General features: G+C 40.2%; 2 protein-coding genes across 7 annotated transcripts; both read left to right on the top strand.

The window, feature by feature from the left end:
• The first annotated feature begins 255 nt into the window (after positions 1-255).
• LOC124112246 lies at positions 256-6,605 on the top strand. 2 transcript variants are annotated; one of them, XM_048386060.1, is made up of 5 exons: positions 256-303; positions 2,297-2,490; positions 3,599-3,650; positions 4,427-4,528; positions 4,722-6,605. In XM_048386060.1, coding segments are annotated over exons 1-5 (771 nt in total). In that variant the 5' UTR covers positions 256-302; the 3' UTR covers positions 5,144-6,605. The 2 variants fall into 2 exon arrangements, with proteins under 2 accessions (XP_048242017.1, XP_046328216.2); XM_046472260.2 differs by having other exon boundaries at positions 4,716-6,604.
• A 3,083-nt stretch (positions 6,606-9,688) lies between these two features.
• LOC124112272 (tumor necrosis factor-like) lies at positions 9,689-16,282 on the top strand. Of its 5 annotated transcripts, none has more exons than XM_046472301.2 (6): positions 9,690-9,831; positions 13,030-13,174; positions 13,491-13,678; positions 13,999-14,050; positions 14,569-14,667; positions 14,836-16,282. In XM_046472301.2, coding segments are annotated over exons 2-6 (768 nt in total). In that variant the 5' UTR covers positions 9,690-9,831; positions 13,030-13,173; the 3' UTR covers positions 15,264-16,282. The 5 variants fall into 5 exon arrangements, with proteins under 5 accessions (XP_046328259.2, XP_046328257.2, XP_048242013.1 ...); XM_048386058.1 differs by lacking the exon at positions 9,690-9,831 and adding an exon at positions 12,179-12,909; XM_046472303.2 differs by lacking the exon at positions 13,030-13,174 and having other exon boundaries at positions 9,689-9,831.
• Positions 16,283-20,352: the final 4,070 nt, after the last annotated feature.

Here is a 20,352-nt window from a genome sequence, read left to right on the forward strand (position 1 = left end):
CCCAAATTAATTTCATTGCTAAAAGCAAATTCATGTTAATTGAACGGTAAATGCCATTTTCAGTAATGATATTGACTCAACTTTGTTACAAGCCAAGTGAATGAAAGAGCATAAATATATCGAGTACATTCCCATTTAGGCAAGCTCATATGTGGTTGCATCAGCGACACATACAAAGCGATTTGATACGATACTATAAACAGACATGTCAGCTTTTTAAATACGTAGAATATATTTATCTCATAATATGTTATCCACTGAAGAGTGCGAACCTGTCCTAGAAAAGTTCTGGAAACCTGAGAAGTAAGAACGAATTCTTTACTTTGACTTTACAAAGTATTTCATTTACTAATTGAAGTAAGTGAGTTAGGATTAACGTCATTTTGAACAGTACGTCATTTATTTTACACTGCAGTTCAATTCAATGCGAGAGAAATTCTTGAAGCAGCCCTTGACACTTACTGCTTTGGTGAAACAATTGATCACGTGCATTGTGCTGATAAGTAAAGAATCTGGGATTCGAGCGAACTGTCATGGGATTCTGGCGAGCTGCGAATTAACCAATCGATACCATGTATTATTCTGATAGAAAAGAAACTTTGCCAACTGAAAATATAAATTTCAGACAAAGTATAATTTTTTTTCGATGAAGTATATCTAAAACACATAACCTAAATACAACAGTTTTGTATGCAGAAAATGTTAATCGTCTGTTACATGTTTGCGAGATAACACGCGTATACACGGGTATACAATTGCAACGGCAAGACAGACATCCACAGTGATAAAAAACACAAAAGAAATGCCACGAATCACGGTCGAACAACGTGAACGAGCCTTGGGTATGGTACAGATGGGAGCCACCCACGCCTATATTGCACGAACCTTCGGTTGCTCCCGTGTTGCCGTCTCCAACTTGATGCAACGTTACAGACAGACAGGGCGGACCGCTGACAGCGCAAGAACAGGCAGACCCAGGGTGTCCACGCCCTATGAAGACCGGTACTTGCGTACCTTGCACCTCCGAAATCGCTTAATGACAGTAACGTCATCGGCGACAAATGCCTTAGGTCACAGGGTTAGTAGACAGACAGTGGCCAGGAGACTCAGGGCTCATGGAATCAGGGCTTTCAGACCATATAGAGGACAGCTATTGACAGCGCAACATCGTCGTCTGCGATTGAGATGGGTCCGGACTGTACGACGTTGGCAACGACGTGACTGGCCGAGGGTTGTCTTCACTGACGAAAGTCGATTCTGTATGTTTAGGGCTGATGGAAGACAACGTGTTTACCGCCGAAGGGGTGAACGAACGGCGGCGTGTTGCGTGCAGGAGGTCGTACCATATGGTGGAGGGAGTGTCATGGTGTGGGGAGGGATATGTGGGCAGGAGAGGACACCGCTGGTCATCGTTGACGGAAACTTGACAGCTCAGCGTTACATGGATAGCATTCTTCGTCCAGTTGTCCTACCATTTCTCCAACAGCAGCCACGTGGTGTCATTTATCAGCATGACAACGCTAGAGCCCATACAGCCAGAATTGTCACTAACTAACTCGCAGCCAACAACGTCAACATCCGGCCGTGGCCTGCACGCTCAACCGACATGTCCCCCATAGTACACCTCTGGAACTTGATGGATCGTCGTGTTCGATCTTGGCCCTCCAAGAAGAATGGCGTCAAATCCAACGTGACTTCATCAGACGACTGACTTTTTCTGTGCGTCGAAGAGTTTTTGCGTGTATTGAGGTACTTGGTGGTCACACACGCTACTAATGACTTGTTATTGGAGGATTGTTTTTGTACTCTACCTATTGTCTATGATTCTGAAAGCTCGAGGGGGTGGGGGGGGATTTTCAGTGTTGATTATGTTGACATATTGATCTTCTCAATACACTTTACTTCATGCAAGTATGTTTTGTTGTTTTTGAGCAAGAGTGATTTAAAACTCTGGTAAAGTTTCTTTTGGGCGTCAGTTTATTAAACAATTCATTTACTTAATTGAAAATCTGACAGTTTTTAATATGAAGTTTTGAATAGAATCTAATGTTTGGATTTGCTCTTCCTTACTCAAATGCGAATTTCCGCATAGCACAGTTTGTAAGTAATAACACTCAAAAGAGAGGTGTAAAGCATCTTCCGTGCAAAACGTTCCTGTCGCAGTAATTTCATGTCGCCAAACGTCCAGACTGTATTAATCCTTTGTAGTCATGCTTCATACAAGCATTATGGGTAAACGCTTTTAGCAATGAGTACTTATGATTTTTGAAATGGGTTTGTCGCTTTTATTTTTAAGTGGATTGCCATTGTGAGTGCACAAGTGAGAGGAACAAAAGTGCTACAAAAGGGACCTGCCTTCTTTCAATTATGGTTATCCTCAACATTATCAGTGGCGTAGTGGTTGCAGTATTCGTCACACAGTCAACTTTGTCATCAAACTGTGCGAGTCAGAACCTGACAGGACCAGAATGGAAGTCATTATTGAAAGAGGTAATAATAATACTGACAATACATTGTCAGTGGATGCCCCGCTTTGGCACAAACACAGTATCTAAAGCGACATGATGGAATGGCTCGATCATTTTATTACCGCCCTCGCCATGCTTGTGGTTTTGACACAGAAGTCCATCCATGGTACGACCCGGAATATGTAGAGGACGTCATGAAAAATGATGAATACAAAATTCTTTGGAAAAGGCCCGTAGACAGCCTCAGGCGTATCCAGGCCAACGAACTTGATCTTGTCCTTTTTTATATTTATATCATTGAACTTTCTGTCCCTTTTGACACTAATGTGATTGACAAGATTAAGGAAAAAATGGCAAATATGCGGACCTCGCGTTCGAAATGTCACGCTTGCATCCCAAATACCAAGTTGTCGGACTCCCATTGTTCTCGATGTCTCAGGTTTGGTACCTCCCAATCTGTTGACTGACATTGGGAGAGTACCCGGGTTTGCTACCAGAAATACAGCCCTTCTGACAATCTGGGTAATGCAGAAGGCTGCAGTGTTGGGGAGTCTTCACATTCTTCCAAAAGTTCTGGGAGGGTTTGACTAGGCAGCGCTTCCTGGGAGAAGTCCCATTCGCTGTCTGGGCTGCGTGTAGAGGGAGCAAGGGCCCTGAGGTGATGATGAGCCTAAACAGCCTGACTGTGCCAGGATCACCCAAACCTTTTTTTCTGCATTTTTTATTTTAATCTGTAAATAATGATAATAATATTTATAGCAAAGAGGAAGGTTACCATTTTGGACCTCATGAGCACAGATCCCCCCACACCCTTTACTTGGCTTCTTTACATGGCTGACCTTTAACTTATTGCCAAAGGAGACTCCACTCCACCTTGTCGAATCCTTTTCTAATGATGTTGGCATGTCCTTTGTACTCGACAAATGCAACATTCTTCATCTGAAACGTAGCAAGGTAGAAGGGGCAGGATCAGTCAGTTTACCCACGAATAAATAAGGTGAGGTGAAATGGGTTTGACAGTCTTCGTCCGACAACCACGATGACAACCACACATCCCAAGATAACATTGTTGGCATTACACAAACGTCCCTTCAAAAAGATCCTAACACTAACCAAATTTTGTTTTCTAGGTCTACGAAAGCTTGTTGATGAATGATGTTTCGGCCACACACGAGCAGCATGGTGAGTTTATGCATCATTTAACCAAAGTTTACAATACTACGTGGAAATATCACTGTGGAATGCCTAGTTCACGCCTGTTGTCGAATTCGATGTTTATTCCAACGAGTATTTAATTTTAACAGAGTATCACAAGATATGTTTATTTAATTTATTTCAGAAAGATCCTAACACTAATCATGTTCGGTTCTTCTTTCTTAAACATGCATCGTGTCATCAACTATTTCGAGTTTTTGGAAGCTTGGTTGGTTGGTTGGTTGGTTGGTTGGTTGGTTGGTTGGTTATTTAACGCCGCACTCAGCAATATTCCAGCTATATGACGGCGGTCTCTAAATAATCGAGTCTGGACCAGACAATCCAGTGATTAATAGCATGAGCATCGATCCACGCAATTGGGATCGATGACATGCATCAACTAAGTCAGCGAGCCTGACCACCCGATCCCGTTAGTCGCCTTTTACGACAAGCATAGTCACCTTTTACGGCCAGCATGGGTTGCTGAAGACCTATTCTATCCCGGAATATTCACCTGTCTTTGAAAGCAATAATAAAACGGACTAGGAATGGAATGTAGCCTAGAATTTGTTTATTTTCGGATTATAGTGTATATTTTCACTGTTATGAAACCTAATGTACTCATTTACCATCTGTATCTGCTCACACTTTCCATGTTCCACCCTTGCATATACATGTTATTAACCATACTTATGCAATGGATCATCATTGGGTGTAATTAGAGAGCTACAAATCTTTTAATATCATTTTCCATCAACCTTCAGATAATGAGGGTATTGGGGACGTCCATCCAGATCTGCAGTTTCTCAACCTGCTGAAACCAGTGGCACATTTCTCTGGTCTTGACTTTGATATAGTGACTACGGGTATGCTATCTTCTGCTATACAATTGATATAACCACTGAAATGTTGCAATGTCCTGTTTGTAATGTTTCAATGGCACTCGATTATACGTATGTATAATCTCATAAACAACGCATCTCACAGGTAAACACAAGCTGTCATTATACAAAAAGCCGTTTTGTCTTACGAACGCGAATTTGATTAATTCAGGAAATGGGACTCAGTTGAAAACATTAAGGAATTGGGCCAACCCTGATGGTTCGGACAGAAAGCTCCTGTACAATGGAATGAGTTACGAAAACGGCTCCATCCCAGTACCAGCAGCAGGAGAGTACCACATCACAAGTCATGTCAAGTTCTACGTCGAGGACAACAGGAAGGATGACAAGCCACTCCAAACATTCCAGCACCAGGTTGTCCGCTATAGCGCCTCCAGCCAGACACAGGTCGTGTTGTTTGAGCATGCCGTGACTGAGTGTAAAGAGGGCATCAACGACGGAGCTCACCTGGAGTACCCGAGTGATGCTGGTGGACTGGCTCAGTTAGATGCTGGAGACCAGGTGATGGTGAAGGTGTCCCACTTACAGACGCTGAAGCATGATCGCGACTGGCACTATGTTGATATACATATTGTATAAAGAGAAGTTTGAGTGCCACCACCATCAGATATGCAGTATTGCACTATTGAGTGTAAAGCCAGCTTTAATAGTGTGGCAGCTGGAATGTGGAATACATTCTTTAGTAAATAGTGTGAGTGAGTGAGTATGGTTTTACGCCGCTTTTAGCAATATTCCAGCAATATCACGCCGGGGGACACCAGAAATGGGCTTCACACATTGTACCCATGTCGGGAATCGAACCCGGGTCTTCGGCGTGACGAGCGAACGCTTTAACCACTGGGCTACCCGACCGCCCCCTTTAGTAAATAAGAGCAATATCAAGCTCATGAGTGCTGCAGCTTGAGGCGCTTGCCTGAGATGGAAACACGTAGCAGTTGCGTGAAGAAGAAAGGAAAATATTGACCGTGCAGGTCACGATGACACCATCTTAATTTAACAAACATGGATTTATAATACACGCACCTATATTTAGTTAGTTTGATATCATAAGCCGTATTTTGGTGCGCATGTTTCATGTATCGTATATTATCCATAAATACCCTCATTTGCTCAATTGGTCGTATTGCAAGTGACGTTATCATTTCTATTGTTCTGTCAGTAAATATACGTTTTCGCACATGAGATTAATTTGGGGGTACGACAATTTTCGAGAGTGTCATTCTGATCAGGGAGTCTGAAAAAGACTTAAAACAAAGCTGTGATTCTGAAGAAGTATAGGGTAGTTATAGATTAGAGACAAAAGACACTGGATATCATAGTATTTTATACATATGTATGACATTAATATAAGATATGTATCTGTCTGTTATAAATCTGTTTTACTGCAATATTTGTCATTTATTGTATGTCTCAAACTACATCTGTCTGACACGGGCGTATTTTATGTTGAAGTATGTTATTTGTACACATTGTATTGTAGTACACTTATTTAAGTACACTTACGCTGTCTTCGTCTAACCAGATTGATATGTTCGGGTGTTATTTATTGACACTCTCATCTACTTTATCAGATGTAATTGTTTTACAAGTTTACAATCAGAATGTGGCCCACTTATTGGCCTCCCGTGACCATCAAACTATTTTGTTTAACAATTTGCTCCCTACCTTCAACTACCTGTTCACACCTGTTCACACAACTACCTGTATATTATGCTGCATATATGGACAAAGATAATATCAAATGCTCTTCTGTTCACAGATTGTTTAAAGAGGTATACCATGTAATAACACGATCATTTGAAATATTGTAACGATCAATCAGCAAATTTGTAGGAACATATCGCCCGATTTCAACCAAATCAGACACGCTTTTCTGAAAAAGTACTACATGACTGTGACTAAAGGTTGAACCTGTCATTGTGAGTGATCTGCATGTTTATGCGATCCGGAATAACGTTCATTTATATTTTGTTTTAGAACCTCAACAGAAGTTCTTTTTCCAAACTGATAAAATATAAACCTTAATCAAATAATAAGATATCAGAAATAAATGATAAACATAATCTTTTATTTTTACCATATTATGATAACAGTGTTTCAATAGAAATTATAAATTCACAAAAATATCACAGCCATGTTTGAAACCTTTTCAGTATACGTTCGGCATTTTAATATTTAAAAAATCATATTATTAATGTACTGCCTTCATATTTACCGTAGACATGACTCAAACCAGGTTTGAATAAATTCATTATGCTTATCTGAACATCAGCATAGTCAGCGCAGGAAATACCTTGCTGTAACCTTACACATGCAATACAGGGAAGGTGTATTATAAACCAGATATTCAGTTTCCTTGTGGTGCTACATACGTCATCTAACCTAGCAGTGAATTATAGAGATTACACACCACTCTAAACAGTGACAGCTTTACTATTTATATTCAAGATCAATACATTCTCTAAATATTCACTTTACACTTTCCCTACACTCGTAGGTTACGTATATATTACTTCCAATCCTTCATTTGTGAAACTTGAGAGATAGTGTCCTGCAAAAGAATCCTAATGTCTCACCACTCACCACTCGCTCAGAAAGTACATACTGCATGGGAGACCCCAGGCGTCCGATTCAGTAGACGCCCCTATGGGGCCTCGGCTCCAATATTTTAAGGAATGGAGAGTTACAATAACGTAGAGACAATTCCACTGATATCGTTGTCACACGGACTCCTGATACTGAAGTGTATTTCACCACGTCATCCTCGTAATTCAAAGCCTATTTTCATCTCTGACAGTTTATCTCCGGAACAAGAAAGGTAAACATATACTCCATATACTATGACTGGCGCGTCGGTTGTAGTTCAATGTTTAAGTAAATGGGCGTTTCTTCCGTTCCGAGGAAAATCGTACGAATTATGAAATTTACCTATTAAATGATAGGATATGGGTGATGTGTGTTAATTTTTTCACAATGAACGAATGCTTTAACCACAACTACTCCACTGACGAAGAGTGAGTGTGAGTGTGAGTGTGAGTGAGTGAGATGGGTGTGGCGCCGCTTTTAACAGTATTCCAGTTATCTCACGGTGTGTCAGCTTAATGTGGGAGGAAAGCCCGAAGTGATGCAGGTCTCAGACGTTTACCACTTCGGTGAAACCCACGAGCACGGGTATGGTGCTGACAAACCTAGAAACATAATCGGGGCGAACCGGGACTCACAGAACACAGTCATAGGTTTCTGACGTGCCCAAGGGACGCAACTCTGCACAGCGAATCACGGCGCCTTAGACGACTGGGTAACCCGTGCCCCCCCCCCCCATGTTAATGCAGTAGAAGCCACTTTCATGTTTTTATTCTTCTGTATGAATTATATTTACACGGACGTTCTCCGAATGCATTCTGCACAATGACCGAAAGGGCTTGCACTGTTATAGAAGTCAATAAGCAGTGACATTCATGTGGTTAGGATTACATAGTTTTCACTTTTACACACACACGCGCACGCACGCACAAACGCGCACGTTCATATGCATTACATGAGATAGTATGTGTTGTGATATCTAAAACCGCACTGTGTCACAACTCGTACTATTAAGTTTCAAACAGAGGTTGTTCCTGTCCCCTAGTATTTATACAATGTGGATTGCAAATATCAAATATCAGTGGGTGTCATTTCTGCTTTATTACTAACGTTTCAGAGTTGTGGTGAAACCTGATGTTGTCTGCGCTGAGACAGACAACAACTGTCCTAGTTTTGATACGGGTTGCGTTGTGTAAATTACAACAGAATCCGGGTTCCACTCCCGACATGGGTACACTGTGTGAAGCCCATTTCTGGTGTCCCCCCGCAGTGATATTGCTGGAATATTGCTAAAAGCGGCGCAAACCATACTCACTCACTCAGTACATTGACCAACAGAAACTATTTTCATCTTGCAAGTAAGCTTTCAACTAAGTATAAAAGAAATCGATCATAAAACTCCCCCTTAAGGAAATATTAATACATCAAACCCTAATGAAAGATATTTTTGTTTGATGTGTGAAAATCAATAATCAAAATACATAACTTAGTGTAACATTATTCCCGATCCATACGTTTCACTTCGGTGAATGCACATTCCCAACTAGACTTTGGACAAAGTACCTGTTAACTGATCAATTCAATTATCTTACTACATGCTTAATAATTAAACCGGTAGTGAGTTACTCGTGAGATAAATAACCACACTTGTGTTTGTGAACACGGGCGCAGTTGTTTTAATGTAACCAAATAGCGGTCCCCGAAGGCGACAGCAATGTGCACTGAGGAGCTTACTAGGATTGCCGGTGTGGGAGGCCCAACTCAATTCCCGGCTCAAGTCACACTGGAGTGACGTGGGCCTAGGCAGAGATAATTCTTGAGTGTTTTGAGCCTAGGCTCAGAGCACTCAGCCCTCGAAGGCCCAAATGACTCCCGGGGCTCAAATCCCCTTATGAGTTCAAATGTCCACGTTTGATGGTAGGTTCTGGTATGTTTGTGAATACATTTATAAATGAAATAGATGCGTATGTGGGTGGTGGTGTAGGTTTCATGTGTTGTTTGAATGCCACATGTGCCCATCCCCAATTTATGAACTGCCCTATAAATGTTTTCAAGGGTCTGTATCATTATACATATTCATTTGTCTATTCTTTAAAAACTTACGACGAACATGTCTGGGATGAGTCAGCCCGACGCCTACGACAGGATCAGAACCGGCCTGTAACGCTAGCTCAGTTGGACCGATCTTTAGTTGATATTTGGAACAACATAACACGGGCTGTTTTCAGTCATCTGGTATCTTCAATGCGACCTCAGGCGAATGATGAAAATATTATGTTGTTATTTTCAATAACATAACATTTACACCACTTTATATGCAGCCCAGTTATTTGTCACCGTTGGTATACTTACTGTCGCCATATTGTCCGAGCTAAATAAAACAAATTGAATTTGTTTTTGCGGTATCCCAAATGTGTAACGCCGCCCCTATAAGGAACTGTAGGGACTTTGGGGCGGGCGGGTAGCCTAGTGGTTGGAGCGTTCGCTCGTCACGCATGTCGGGAATTTCCTCATCGTGAATTCATTTCCTCATTGGGTAATCAGGAAGGTTGTATTCATACTGCACAACAGAAAAAGACCCATGTGTTTGCATTTTGTGTCGAGAGACTCTTCTTGTCTGTTTCATTTGTCGAGTTTGAATTGTACACGGGCGAACTTCAAAGATGACACATGTACATGTAGCTGTGAGTATGTTTCAATCAACTATAGCCACTAGTCCACGTTCTCTTTATATGAGCAGTATTCAAGCTATATTGACCCGTGAAGATTCCGGGGTAGAATAGGTCTTCAGCAACCTATGCTTGCCGTAAAAGGCGACTTTGCTTGTCGTAAAAGGCGACTAACGGGATCGGGTGGTCAGGCTCGCTGACTTGGTTGATGCATGTCATCGTATCCCAATTGCGTGGATCGATGGTCATGATGTCAATCACTAGATTGTCTGGTCCAGACTCTATTATTTAGAGACCGCCGTCATATAGCTGGAATATTGCTGAGTGCGGCGTAAACAACAAACCAAACCAAAACTATTCCAGCTATAGCCTTTGTTGTCAATTGAGAGGTGCAATGAAGTATGCTCCTTCTGTGAAGATTGTAAAGAGTCAAAAGTTGTTTGATCGGGGTTACAACTTCAATGCCCAGTAAAGCCTTCAAAACGTTTTATTATAGACATGTGGTCATTCCAAAATTGACACATATGACGTCTGATGAAATCAGCTATATTGACTAGAACTATATGTTCCCGTGCCATTTGTCAAGTGAAAATCGTCTTGCCTTTGCGTGTGTTTATTCCGGGTGCCACCGGATACGCTGACCTTTTTGCGAACAGCTGAAATCACCACAATTAGACAGAACTTCATTAACACATGCTTATGTGCAATTAACTCTGCTTTTAGATGACCATGGAAAAGGTTTTATCACTTTCATCTTCAGAAATGTTGATAGACCATTTCGCATACTGAATCAGTAGCAGTTAGTAATCATTGAACTGGATTATGTGGTAGTATATTATAGTTATTTATTTTAAATTGCTTTCATTATCATAACATTATTTTGTCCATTTTAGCGTCTCTAACCAGACACAGTCTGTATTGTTTGAGAATACCCTGGGTTATCATAAAGAAGATATAATGTGATCGCGTTTATTTGACGTCCCTGAATCTGTCTAAAGGCCACCATCGCACGGCAGGAGTGCAGCTGTGCGGTGACAGGCAATGCATACTTTTTCATGTAAATTGTGTGAATGGTGGGTGCGACCGCTACGGCAAAACATGCGTATCCTCTTCGCGACCACCTGGTGCTATCACTGATATTCAATGGTCCATTCATATAACTTTCACAGCTAATTTGCCCTTTACGCTAATGTCATCTGTTTCAACGGAAAATGAAGACGGGTTATTCTCTTGAATTGAAGTATTATATTTATGCGTTTGTAACGTTAAATTATTTAAGGATAATTAAGTACTTATCACTTGTCAAGAGATTCAGATCGACATATTTGTTGGTAGTCCTATCTTTTAGCTAAAGAGCATCAATATATATCGGGTCATTTCCTGTAGTCAGATGTGTCAGTTGCCATAAATTATATGAAAGAGCAAAAGGAATAGTTGATTGCACAGTTACCCGAACTGTTACCCATTTATCGGACTGATTTGGTTTTACAGTAGATGTAAGAAAACAGATAATTTACATGTCATTGAAATCCTTTCATCTCTTTCAAAGCATAATCACTCATAGTGCATTTCGTATGGCATGCTACCGAATTCTCCACGTTTAAACAACTGAATACCAAAGCTGTGCTGGAGTTGTATCTACAGTTTTGTTGACCTTATTTTTACCTCCTCCACTGTCTGCCTATTGGCACCTCTACCTTGGAGTAGACCATATATCGCTTTGATGAAACACCTGTTACACATACTGCTTTCAGACTCATTGAAATAGTGCACAATTTAACAACCACGATATAGAATTCTTTCATTTGTCAACTAAAGACAAGAATGGGTTGCTAAAGGCCTATTCCAACCCGGATCTTCATGGGACTTTTACACATGTGACTAAAAGAATTAGTTTATGTAATATACAGTCACGTGCTCTATGAAAACACGTGCAGAAAAGTGCTCATAGGCGCACATGAACGCAACACGCGTAAACACACGCAAATCACACATAAATAACCATTAATAATATCATCACTTAAAGATCTTGATAATAGATGATTTGACCGTTCCTATTACCTATTTATAGTTTGATTTATACAGAAATTGAATTCGTGGACGTCTCCACCCGTTTCACAACAGAGAAATCTTTGTTTCAATAAACGGTACAATTACCATAGATCATTCCATTTGCACAAAATTATCTAAGAGTGATTGATACGCAGTTTGGACTTTGATACGATAAGTTTGGACGTTGCGATTGATACGGATGAATTGTTTGATACGCATTACTTAGAAGTTGACGGATGTCTACATTATCAATAAATTGTGTCTATTGCGTGGATCGATGCTCATGATGTCAATCACTGGATTGTTTGGTCCAGACTCGATTATTTACAGACCGCCGTCATATAGCTGGAATATTGCTGAGTGGGGCGTTAAACAACAAACCAACCAACCAACCACTGACACGCACTTGGGACTTATTCATTCGAAAGCGGTCTTGACGAAGATTGAAATCTTCATCGGTGTTGGAACAAAGGTCCAAGATTTCCGATGTCACGCCAGTGTCAGGAAAAGTGCATAGCTGAGCGTACCAACAGTGGCACCAACAGTGGCACCAATGGCAGTGCTACCTCCCTTTACTGCACCACGCATGATTTCAAAGAGGGTACATATAATCAATACAAAGAAAACAGTATTAGTACAGGCTTAAATTATTTTAATGAACACAATTTACATGAAAACCTTTTTTTATACTGTCAAATCTCTTTACCTTCCGCTTTACCTTAACCGTAAATATATGAGGATCGGGTAGTCAGGCCTTGTGAGATGGGTGATTGTTAACCGTGCTAACATTTGTTTGGTTCTGTACATTATAGTGTTCTTCGCTAACATTTAGCCAAGCTCGCATGTGGTTGATATTTACGTCGCTTATCAATGGTGTCAGTATCACACATAGAGCAATTTGATAATACCATATGAATAACAATAATAATAATAATAGAAATAGAGACATGTCAGATTTATAAATAGGTATGTTGTATTCTTCACATATTTATCCACTCATGCTTGCGAATCTGTCAAAGAAAAGTACAGGAAACCTGAGAAGTAAGAATTATGGATTTTCATTCATATTGTTTCAACGTGTTTCAAGTGCTACTTGTAGGTGAGTGAGTATATTACAAGGCAATTCATCCTTATTTGAGAGAAAACCCTTGCGTGTTGTAGGTTCTTGACATTTACTGCTTTGGTGAAACACATGATCACGGGTATTGTGATGACAAGTAAAGATTCTGGGAGGCGAGTCAACGATTATTGGATTCTGGCTCAACTGCGTCGTCTTAGCTGTGCCCCATATATAGTGTTTAACCAAGTGAGAGTATGATATTGATACAATGTGCTATATCTGTTCACTCATTTGTTTTTTTACGCCGCAAGCACTATTCCAGTATCACGGTGTCCTGAGAAATAGATCCGCGCTGTTTGGCCAGATCCCCATTTTACTGATTAAGTTATGGATCCTAATCCCGGTATTATTGTATTGTAAACTTGACACGTGTTGAACGTGCTTTCCAAGTATTTCGATGTAATGTATTTAATTCTTCATAGTCATGCTTCATACAAACATTTTGGGTTACTTTTACCAGAGTTCTTATGATTATTATAAGGGTGTTGTTGCTTTTTTTTAGTGGATTGTCATTGTAAGTGCACCAGTGAGAGGAACAAAAGAGCCACAAAATGGACCTGTCTTCTTTTGTTCATCCTGAACATACTCACTGTCGTAGTAGTTGCAGCACTCGTCATACACCGAACTTTGTCATCAAACCTTGAGAGCCAGAATCTCCCAGGATCAGAATGGAAGTCATTATTGGATAAGGTAACTACTACTTCTACTACTACTACTACTACTACTACTACTACTACTACTACTACTACTACTGCTGCTGCTGCTGCTGCAACTACTACTACTACTACTACTAATAATAATAATTAAATAAGGATATTTATCCATATCCATCCACGAATCAATAAGATGAGGTGAAATGGGTTTGACAGTCTTCATTCACTTCACTGCCTACTTTCACAACATCACGATCACAACGGTACACCCAAGATAAAATTGTTAACTTGAATGCCCTATTGCACGATATATATTCATCAGTGACAGATATTTTGCTTATGTCTGTTGTTGTCTAGGTCTACGAAAGCATGTTGATGAATGATGTTTCGACCACACACACGGAGCATGGTGAATACAAACTTAACAATATTGCCTGGAAATATCAACATCTGATGTCTAGTTCACGCCCTTTGACAAATTCGATATATATTCCTCCAAGAATTTAACTTTAATAGAGTATCACAAATTTATCATAAATATTTTAGAAAGGGCCAATGCCAACCACGCACGGTCCTTCTTTCTGAAACATTGATCATGTCATCAATGAATTTCCAATTTTTCAAAGCAATAGTGAAACGGACAAGGCGTGGCATGTAACTTTATTAAGCAGGAACACTTACTTTCAAAATCTGTCGAAACTAATGTCTTCCCTAAGTGTGATTAAAGCTTATAGTTTCACTGTTATAAAACCCGATGTAATGATGTACCATCCTTTACTGCTCATACGTTCTATATTTGAGCGTTGCATAGATTTGAGCGTAAAATGTATGAGGAAATAAATATGAGTATGTCTTTAATAGATCATCATTTGGTATCATTCGCCAATTACAATGCTTTAATAACGTACATCTTCCATCAACCTTCAGATGAGGATAATGGGGACGTCCATCCAGATCTGCAGTTTCTCAACCTGCTGAAACCAGTGGCACATTTCTCTGGTCTTGACTTTGATATAGTGACTAAGGGTATGCTATCTTCTGCTATACAATTGATATAACCACTGAAATTTTGTAATGCACCGTTTGTTATGTTTCGAGGACACTCGATTATACGTATGTATAATCTCATAAACAACGCATCTCAAGGGGAAGCACATGCGAGTACTCTACAAAAAAACATTTTGATTAATTCAGGACATGGGGCTCAGTTGGGATCATTAAGGAATTGGGCCAATCCTGATGGGTCAGACAGAAAACTCCTGTACAACGGGATGAGTTACGAGAACGGCTCCATCACAGTACCAGCAGCAGGAGTGTACCACATCACAAGTCACGTCAAGTTCAACGTCGAGGACAACAGGAAGGACGACAAGCCACTCCAAACATTCCAGCACCAGGTTGTCCGCTATAGCGCTTCCAGCCAGACACAGGTCGTGTTGTTTGAGAATGCCGTGACTGAGTGTAAAGAGGGTATCAACGACGGAGCTCACCTGGAGTACCCGAGTGATGCTGGTGGACTGGCTCAGTTAGATGCTGGAGATCAAGTGATGGTGAAGGTGTCCCACTTACAGACGCTGAAGCATGATCGCGACTGGCACTGTTTTGATATACATATTGTATAGATAAATATATATTGTTATAAGCTTAAAATACGTCTCCAAAAACAATAGAAAATGGTTACAAATAAAACCATTATAGCTGCAGTGAGGAGTGGCATTATATATAGTGTGTGACAGAGAACTTTTAGTTCGAAAGGAATCAATAGATAAAAGACGTTTCCATTTATCACAAGTGTATTCTTGACATTTCATATTTATCATTGGATTGGTTCCAGGTTATCGTCCATTAGTTAAGCAGAGAATTTCAAGATATATTTCATTGGGGCATCCAGGGCGAGTCACAAATTCAATAGAGAGATGAGCAATCTGGCACGTAGGCTCCTGTATTTTTCCGATTACGACACACATGAGTTCATGGTCAGATCGAACTTTTAACGAATCAAAATGAGGTATTGTGACATGTGACAAAGGCAGGCCAGGCCCGAACACTATAAATGATACTTTAACATTAGGAGAGGAGAGCGCGGTTTGCAATCGATCTAGTCGAATCCCGATCGTTTTCCCCATTTAGTGACGAGTTTGGTCGGTCTGATCATGTCCTGTATTGATAGATGGGCTGGGAGTGAGTACAACTATGTGAATATAAAGCTGGTGTTGCGTTTCTTTATTATGCGAGTATGACTGCTGATAGAGACAACTTGGAGTTAGCGTCGTTAGACCAATCACTCCTTGACGGAGCCGAGCCGATGCGGACAAGGCGAGTGGCAATGTCATGGCGTAATTGACCATGATGCCCAGGAACGGCAATACATTTAGTAACTGTAGTAGGGTCGCGCTTGACGCCCGAAAGCAGTTACGATAATATGCAATGCTATCACTTTTATCTTTATGGGTGGAACACCAAATACGTTTAAAGTTTATGCACGACGTACTAACACCCTTATACTGAAGAAACGATTTTAATTAGATAAGGTGTAATTTGTTGTTTCTAACGAAAGGAACACTCAGCGTTGGATTTAATTTCGAGATGTATTTGTCCATATTTCGGATGCATAGTGCCATAAAATATTTATTTTCACAGAGGATTCGTATGACTTGTTTTTTCATCCATGAAGAATTTCAGAAACAATGTCACATAACATGCTTCAGTGGAAACAATGATGACATCCTCAATGTCTCAAGTGGTGACATTAGCATACGCCTTGGATCTGGAAGTAGATATGTACATAGGCATATGGATATATCTGACTCGATTTTATTATGTCTGTACTGGATGTTTGCGGAGACATAACACATTTACAATGAAATAGGTAATGTAGTTTTCATATACACCTGTGGGTAAGAACTCCATTGGTATCATATGTGTGGGTTCGAATTCCAGGTCCGTGACTGGCAACTCCATTCTGATGACCTTAGATCAGATTATGACCGAATTCTTTCTGGATTATATTCGCTGATACGTGTCTCTTGCTTCAGTCGCATTCACCCCCGTCCGTGTGGACATTCGTGGTTTTAGAGTATTACAAATGTTATTTGATCTTATCTAGTTCCCATTATCATTTCCGCCTTGATAATCCACGATAAATATGTGTCGTGTCAGTTTAAGCACGGATGTTGTACATGTATAGCGTTAGGGCGACTATGACCAAACAAGAAGGTCCAATGCGTCCAATATATCACATAACGTTTGCGAATGATAAAGACAAGTAGATTTACTGAACCAAAGGAATTAACTACAAATTTATGGCTTTGTAAACAAGTATTATGTACATTAGCATGTTAGACTAACCTCCCTTGATAATCAGGAGTAAAACGAAACCCTCTCCCACTCGAGCAGTCATTTCCTTTATTCAGAGACAGAGGGCTCGTCATTCTAACAGTATGAGTTACACAATGCGGTGGTGATCCGCGTATTTACCCGAAACAAAAGACAGTAACAAAGTAAAGGCAAATAACCATACTTTACGCGGATATTTTTTACAAAAAGCGTCACTTCCTTGTATGTTTTCGAATACAGATCACAACACTGATACATCCTCCATTTCCCAACTCAAACTGCTTCCTCAATTTTTATATTTACAAATAATCGGATTCAGTTAAAGTTAAAATAAATATTAACGTTGTGCGTTATCGGCACCCGATAGTAGGAAGCTCTGTAGCGTCCAACTAAGTGGAACAGATTTCAACACTCATACAATACACGTTGTGTTGATATAGATATATATGTCATTTGTCGTGACAGTTATCGGAGTATAAGGAAAAGTATGGTTCATTTCGGGATCAATGCGTTGACCTAATGTGTGATACCGCGCACGGGTTTTCCTTATGACGAGAAAAAAGCCTGAACGGATGTAAAATGTACTACCAAAACCTTTAGATTTTGGGAAAAAGTAAAAGATAACTCGTTGTGTATCCCATATTTACGCACGCGTGACAAGCACTGTTGTGATTGGGTTTTCGGGAGTATTTTACGAATTGTTGATGCATTTGTAAACTTGTTTTTGGGAATGTAGATATAGGCTTGATTTACTTACTGTTCCATTTAAACTGAGGGGCAAACGAAAGTATACCGAATTTGTTTATATGTAAATGAAAGAACTTCAAGCTCAGAAAATTTAGAGAAGCCATTTGCATCAAAAGATTCAGCCAGCCATAAACAGAGATCAAGGATACTACATCCCTCCAGCTTACCATGATCTCATCAGTTTGCCAACACAACACTGAACTATTATCTCCCCACTGGCTTCCCATACAATCCTTCTTAGTAATCCTTGTGTCAATCCCATACCAATCAATTTCTGTACATCAACCCTATCTCTTGTATAAACTTGTCTTATCATAACTACCTAATCAATCAGTGTACTTCAACCTTATCTGTTATATAAATATCTATCTATTGTTATATATATATATATCATGCTCATACCTAGGACCGCCTCCGTGGTCTTGTGGTAGAGCGTCCGCCCGGAGAGCGGAAGGTCCAGGGTTCGATCCCGGGCCGCGTCATACAAAAAGACGTTAAAAGATTGTACTTGTTGTTACCCTGTCTGGCGCTCGGCATTAAGGGGCTAAAACAAGGACTGGTCGGCTCGGAGTCAGTATACTGTGTCTGAGTGGGGTATTCATGTTAAACTGCGGCATGGTATCTCAGTGAGCTAGCACTATAAATCGGCATCAGTCCGGACTAGTACAAGCAGCCACACACACACATACACGTGCATGCACGTCGCTATATAAGTGCAATAATCTTGGACGCGACGTTAAACCCAATTTCACCTCACCTTCATACCTAGTGTGCGAAATACGCTTCAGTCGGAAAGCGCACGTAAAATCTCCAATATAAGTAAGTAAGTAACCTAGTTTCAACATCATTTGCTTGATAACGGTGTTAAAATATACACCGAAACGTCGCCCAATTGTAATAAAGAAGTTGCTCATCCATAACATTTTTTACTTAATAAACATACAACCATTGGATGGCTATTCTTTGAGTCTGCCTATGCGCCAGTAAAGTTCATATTTTGGATGTAATATCGCTAACTAGATGTTTTCAATTGAAACTCAAACATATGATAAAATCAACTGCGAGGTATAGTTTCTTTTGCTCATCAGTTAATCCGTTAAACCTTTCCCGGCGTTGAGCATGAACAGCTTTACATATTACATGTCTGAAGGTGAGTTAGAAGGTATGGGTTTACAAACTTTCAAGCAATATGCCAGAGATAGGACGGCGGGGGAAACACACACTTCGTACCGACGAATTCGTAAATGACGAGCGAATGCTTTAACCGCTGTGCTACTCACCAATTAATTATAGTAAAGGGCTGTTGTTATGTATCAATTAATTATAATAAAGGGCTGTTGTTATGTATCAATTAATTATAATAAAGGGCTGTTGTTATGTATCAATTAATTATAATAAAGGGCTGTTGTTATGTATCAATTAATTATAGTAAAGGGCTGTTGTTATGTATCAATTAATTGTAATAAAGGTCTGTTGTTATTTATCAATTAATTATAATAAAGGGCTCTTGTTATGTATCAATTAATTATAATAAAGGGCTCTTGTTATGTATCAATTAATTATAATAAAGGGCTCTTGTTATGTATCAATTAATTATAATAAAGGGCTCTTGTTATGTATCAATTAATTATAATAAAGGGCTCTTGTTATGTATATATATTTATCGATATTAAGAGATGAGGTGAAATGGAGTTTAACGTCGCGTTCAAGATTATTGCACCTGTGACATGTACGTATAATGCGTGCGTGCGTGCTTGCGTGCTTGCGTGCTTGCGTGCGTTTTAGATTGTACTAATCCGGACTTACGCGGGTTTTATAGTGCAAGCTCACTGAAATACCATGCCGTAGTTTAACATGAATACCCCACAGACTCGGAGCCGACCCCTCCTTGTTATCCCTTTAATGCCGAGCGCCAGGCAAGGTAACACAAAGATCCATCTTGTAACGTATTTTGGAATGACGCTGCAGGCATGAAACCACCGATATTCAGCTCTTCGGGCAGACGCTCTATCAACTAAACCACGGAGGCAGTCTAGATCTGATACTGAAAGTTGATACACTCACGACGTATAAAAGACAGCCATTTGGCCACAAATACCTCCGGGTTGGTGTCCATCTGTCTGTAACATACTGTTCACCACTTGGTCCCAGTTTTTACTTTTGCTCAAACAGACAAGAAAATATCTTGGAAAGGAATCACTTTTCTTGATATTCAACAATTAAGAAGGATAATTATATTTAGCAGGGCGATTCAAAGGTACCGTATGATTTGGCAATGTCTTATTGTTTTACGTGCTTCACGGTAAATAAAAGCCAAAAAACCCTTTCCATAAGCAATCTGAAAGCTGAGTCGATTGTACCATTTCGACTATATGTGTAAGTATGTGTTTATGAATCAGTATCAAATAGTGATGATACCAAGTGTTTCTCTGTGTGAAGCCATGGGCAGAAAGACCCGTGAAGATCCGGGGTAGAATAGGCCTTCAGCAACCATGCTTGCCGTGAAAGGCGACTATGCTTGTCGTAAGAGGCGACTAACGGGATAGGGTGGTCAGACTCGCTGACTTGGTTGATGCAAGAGACCGTTGCCCAATTGCGCAGATCGATGCTCATGATATCAATCACTGA

The sequence above is a fragment of the Haliotis rufescens genome, unplaced genomic scaffold, assembly GCF_023055435.1.
Source record: "Haliotis rufescens isolate VD_foot unplaced genomic scaffold, xgHalRufe1.0.p SCAF_6, whole genome shotgun sequence".
Classification (NCBI taxonomy): domain Eukaryota; kingdom Metazoa; phylum Mollusca; class Gastropoda; order Lepetellida; family Haliotidae; genus Haliotis; species Haliotis rufescens.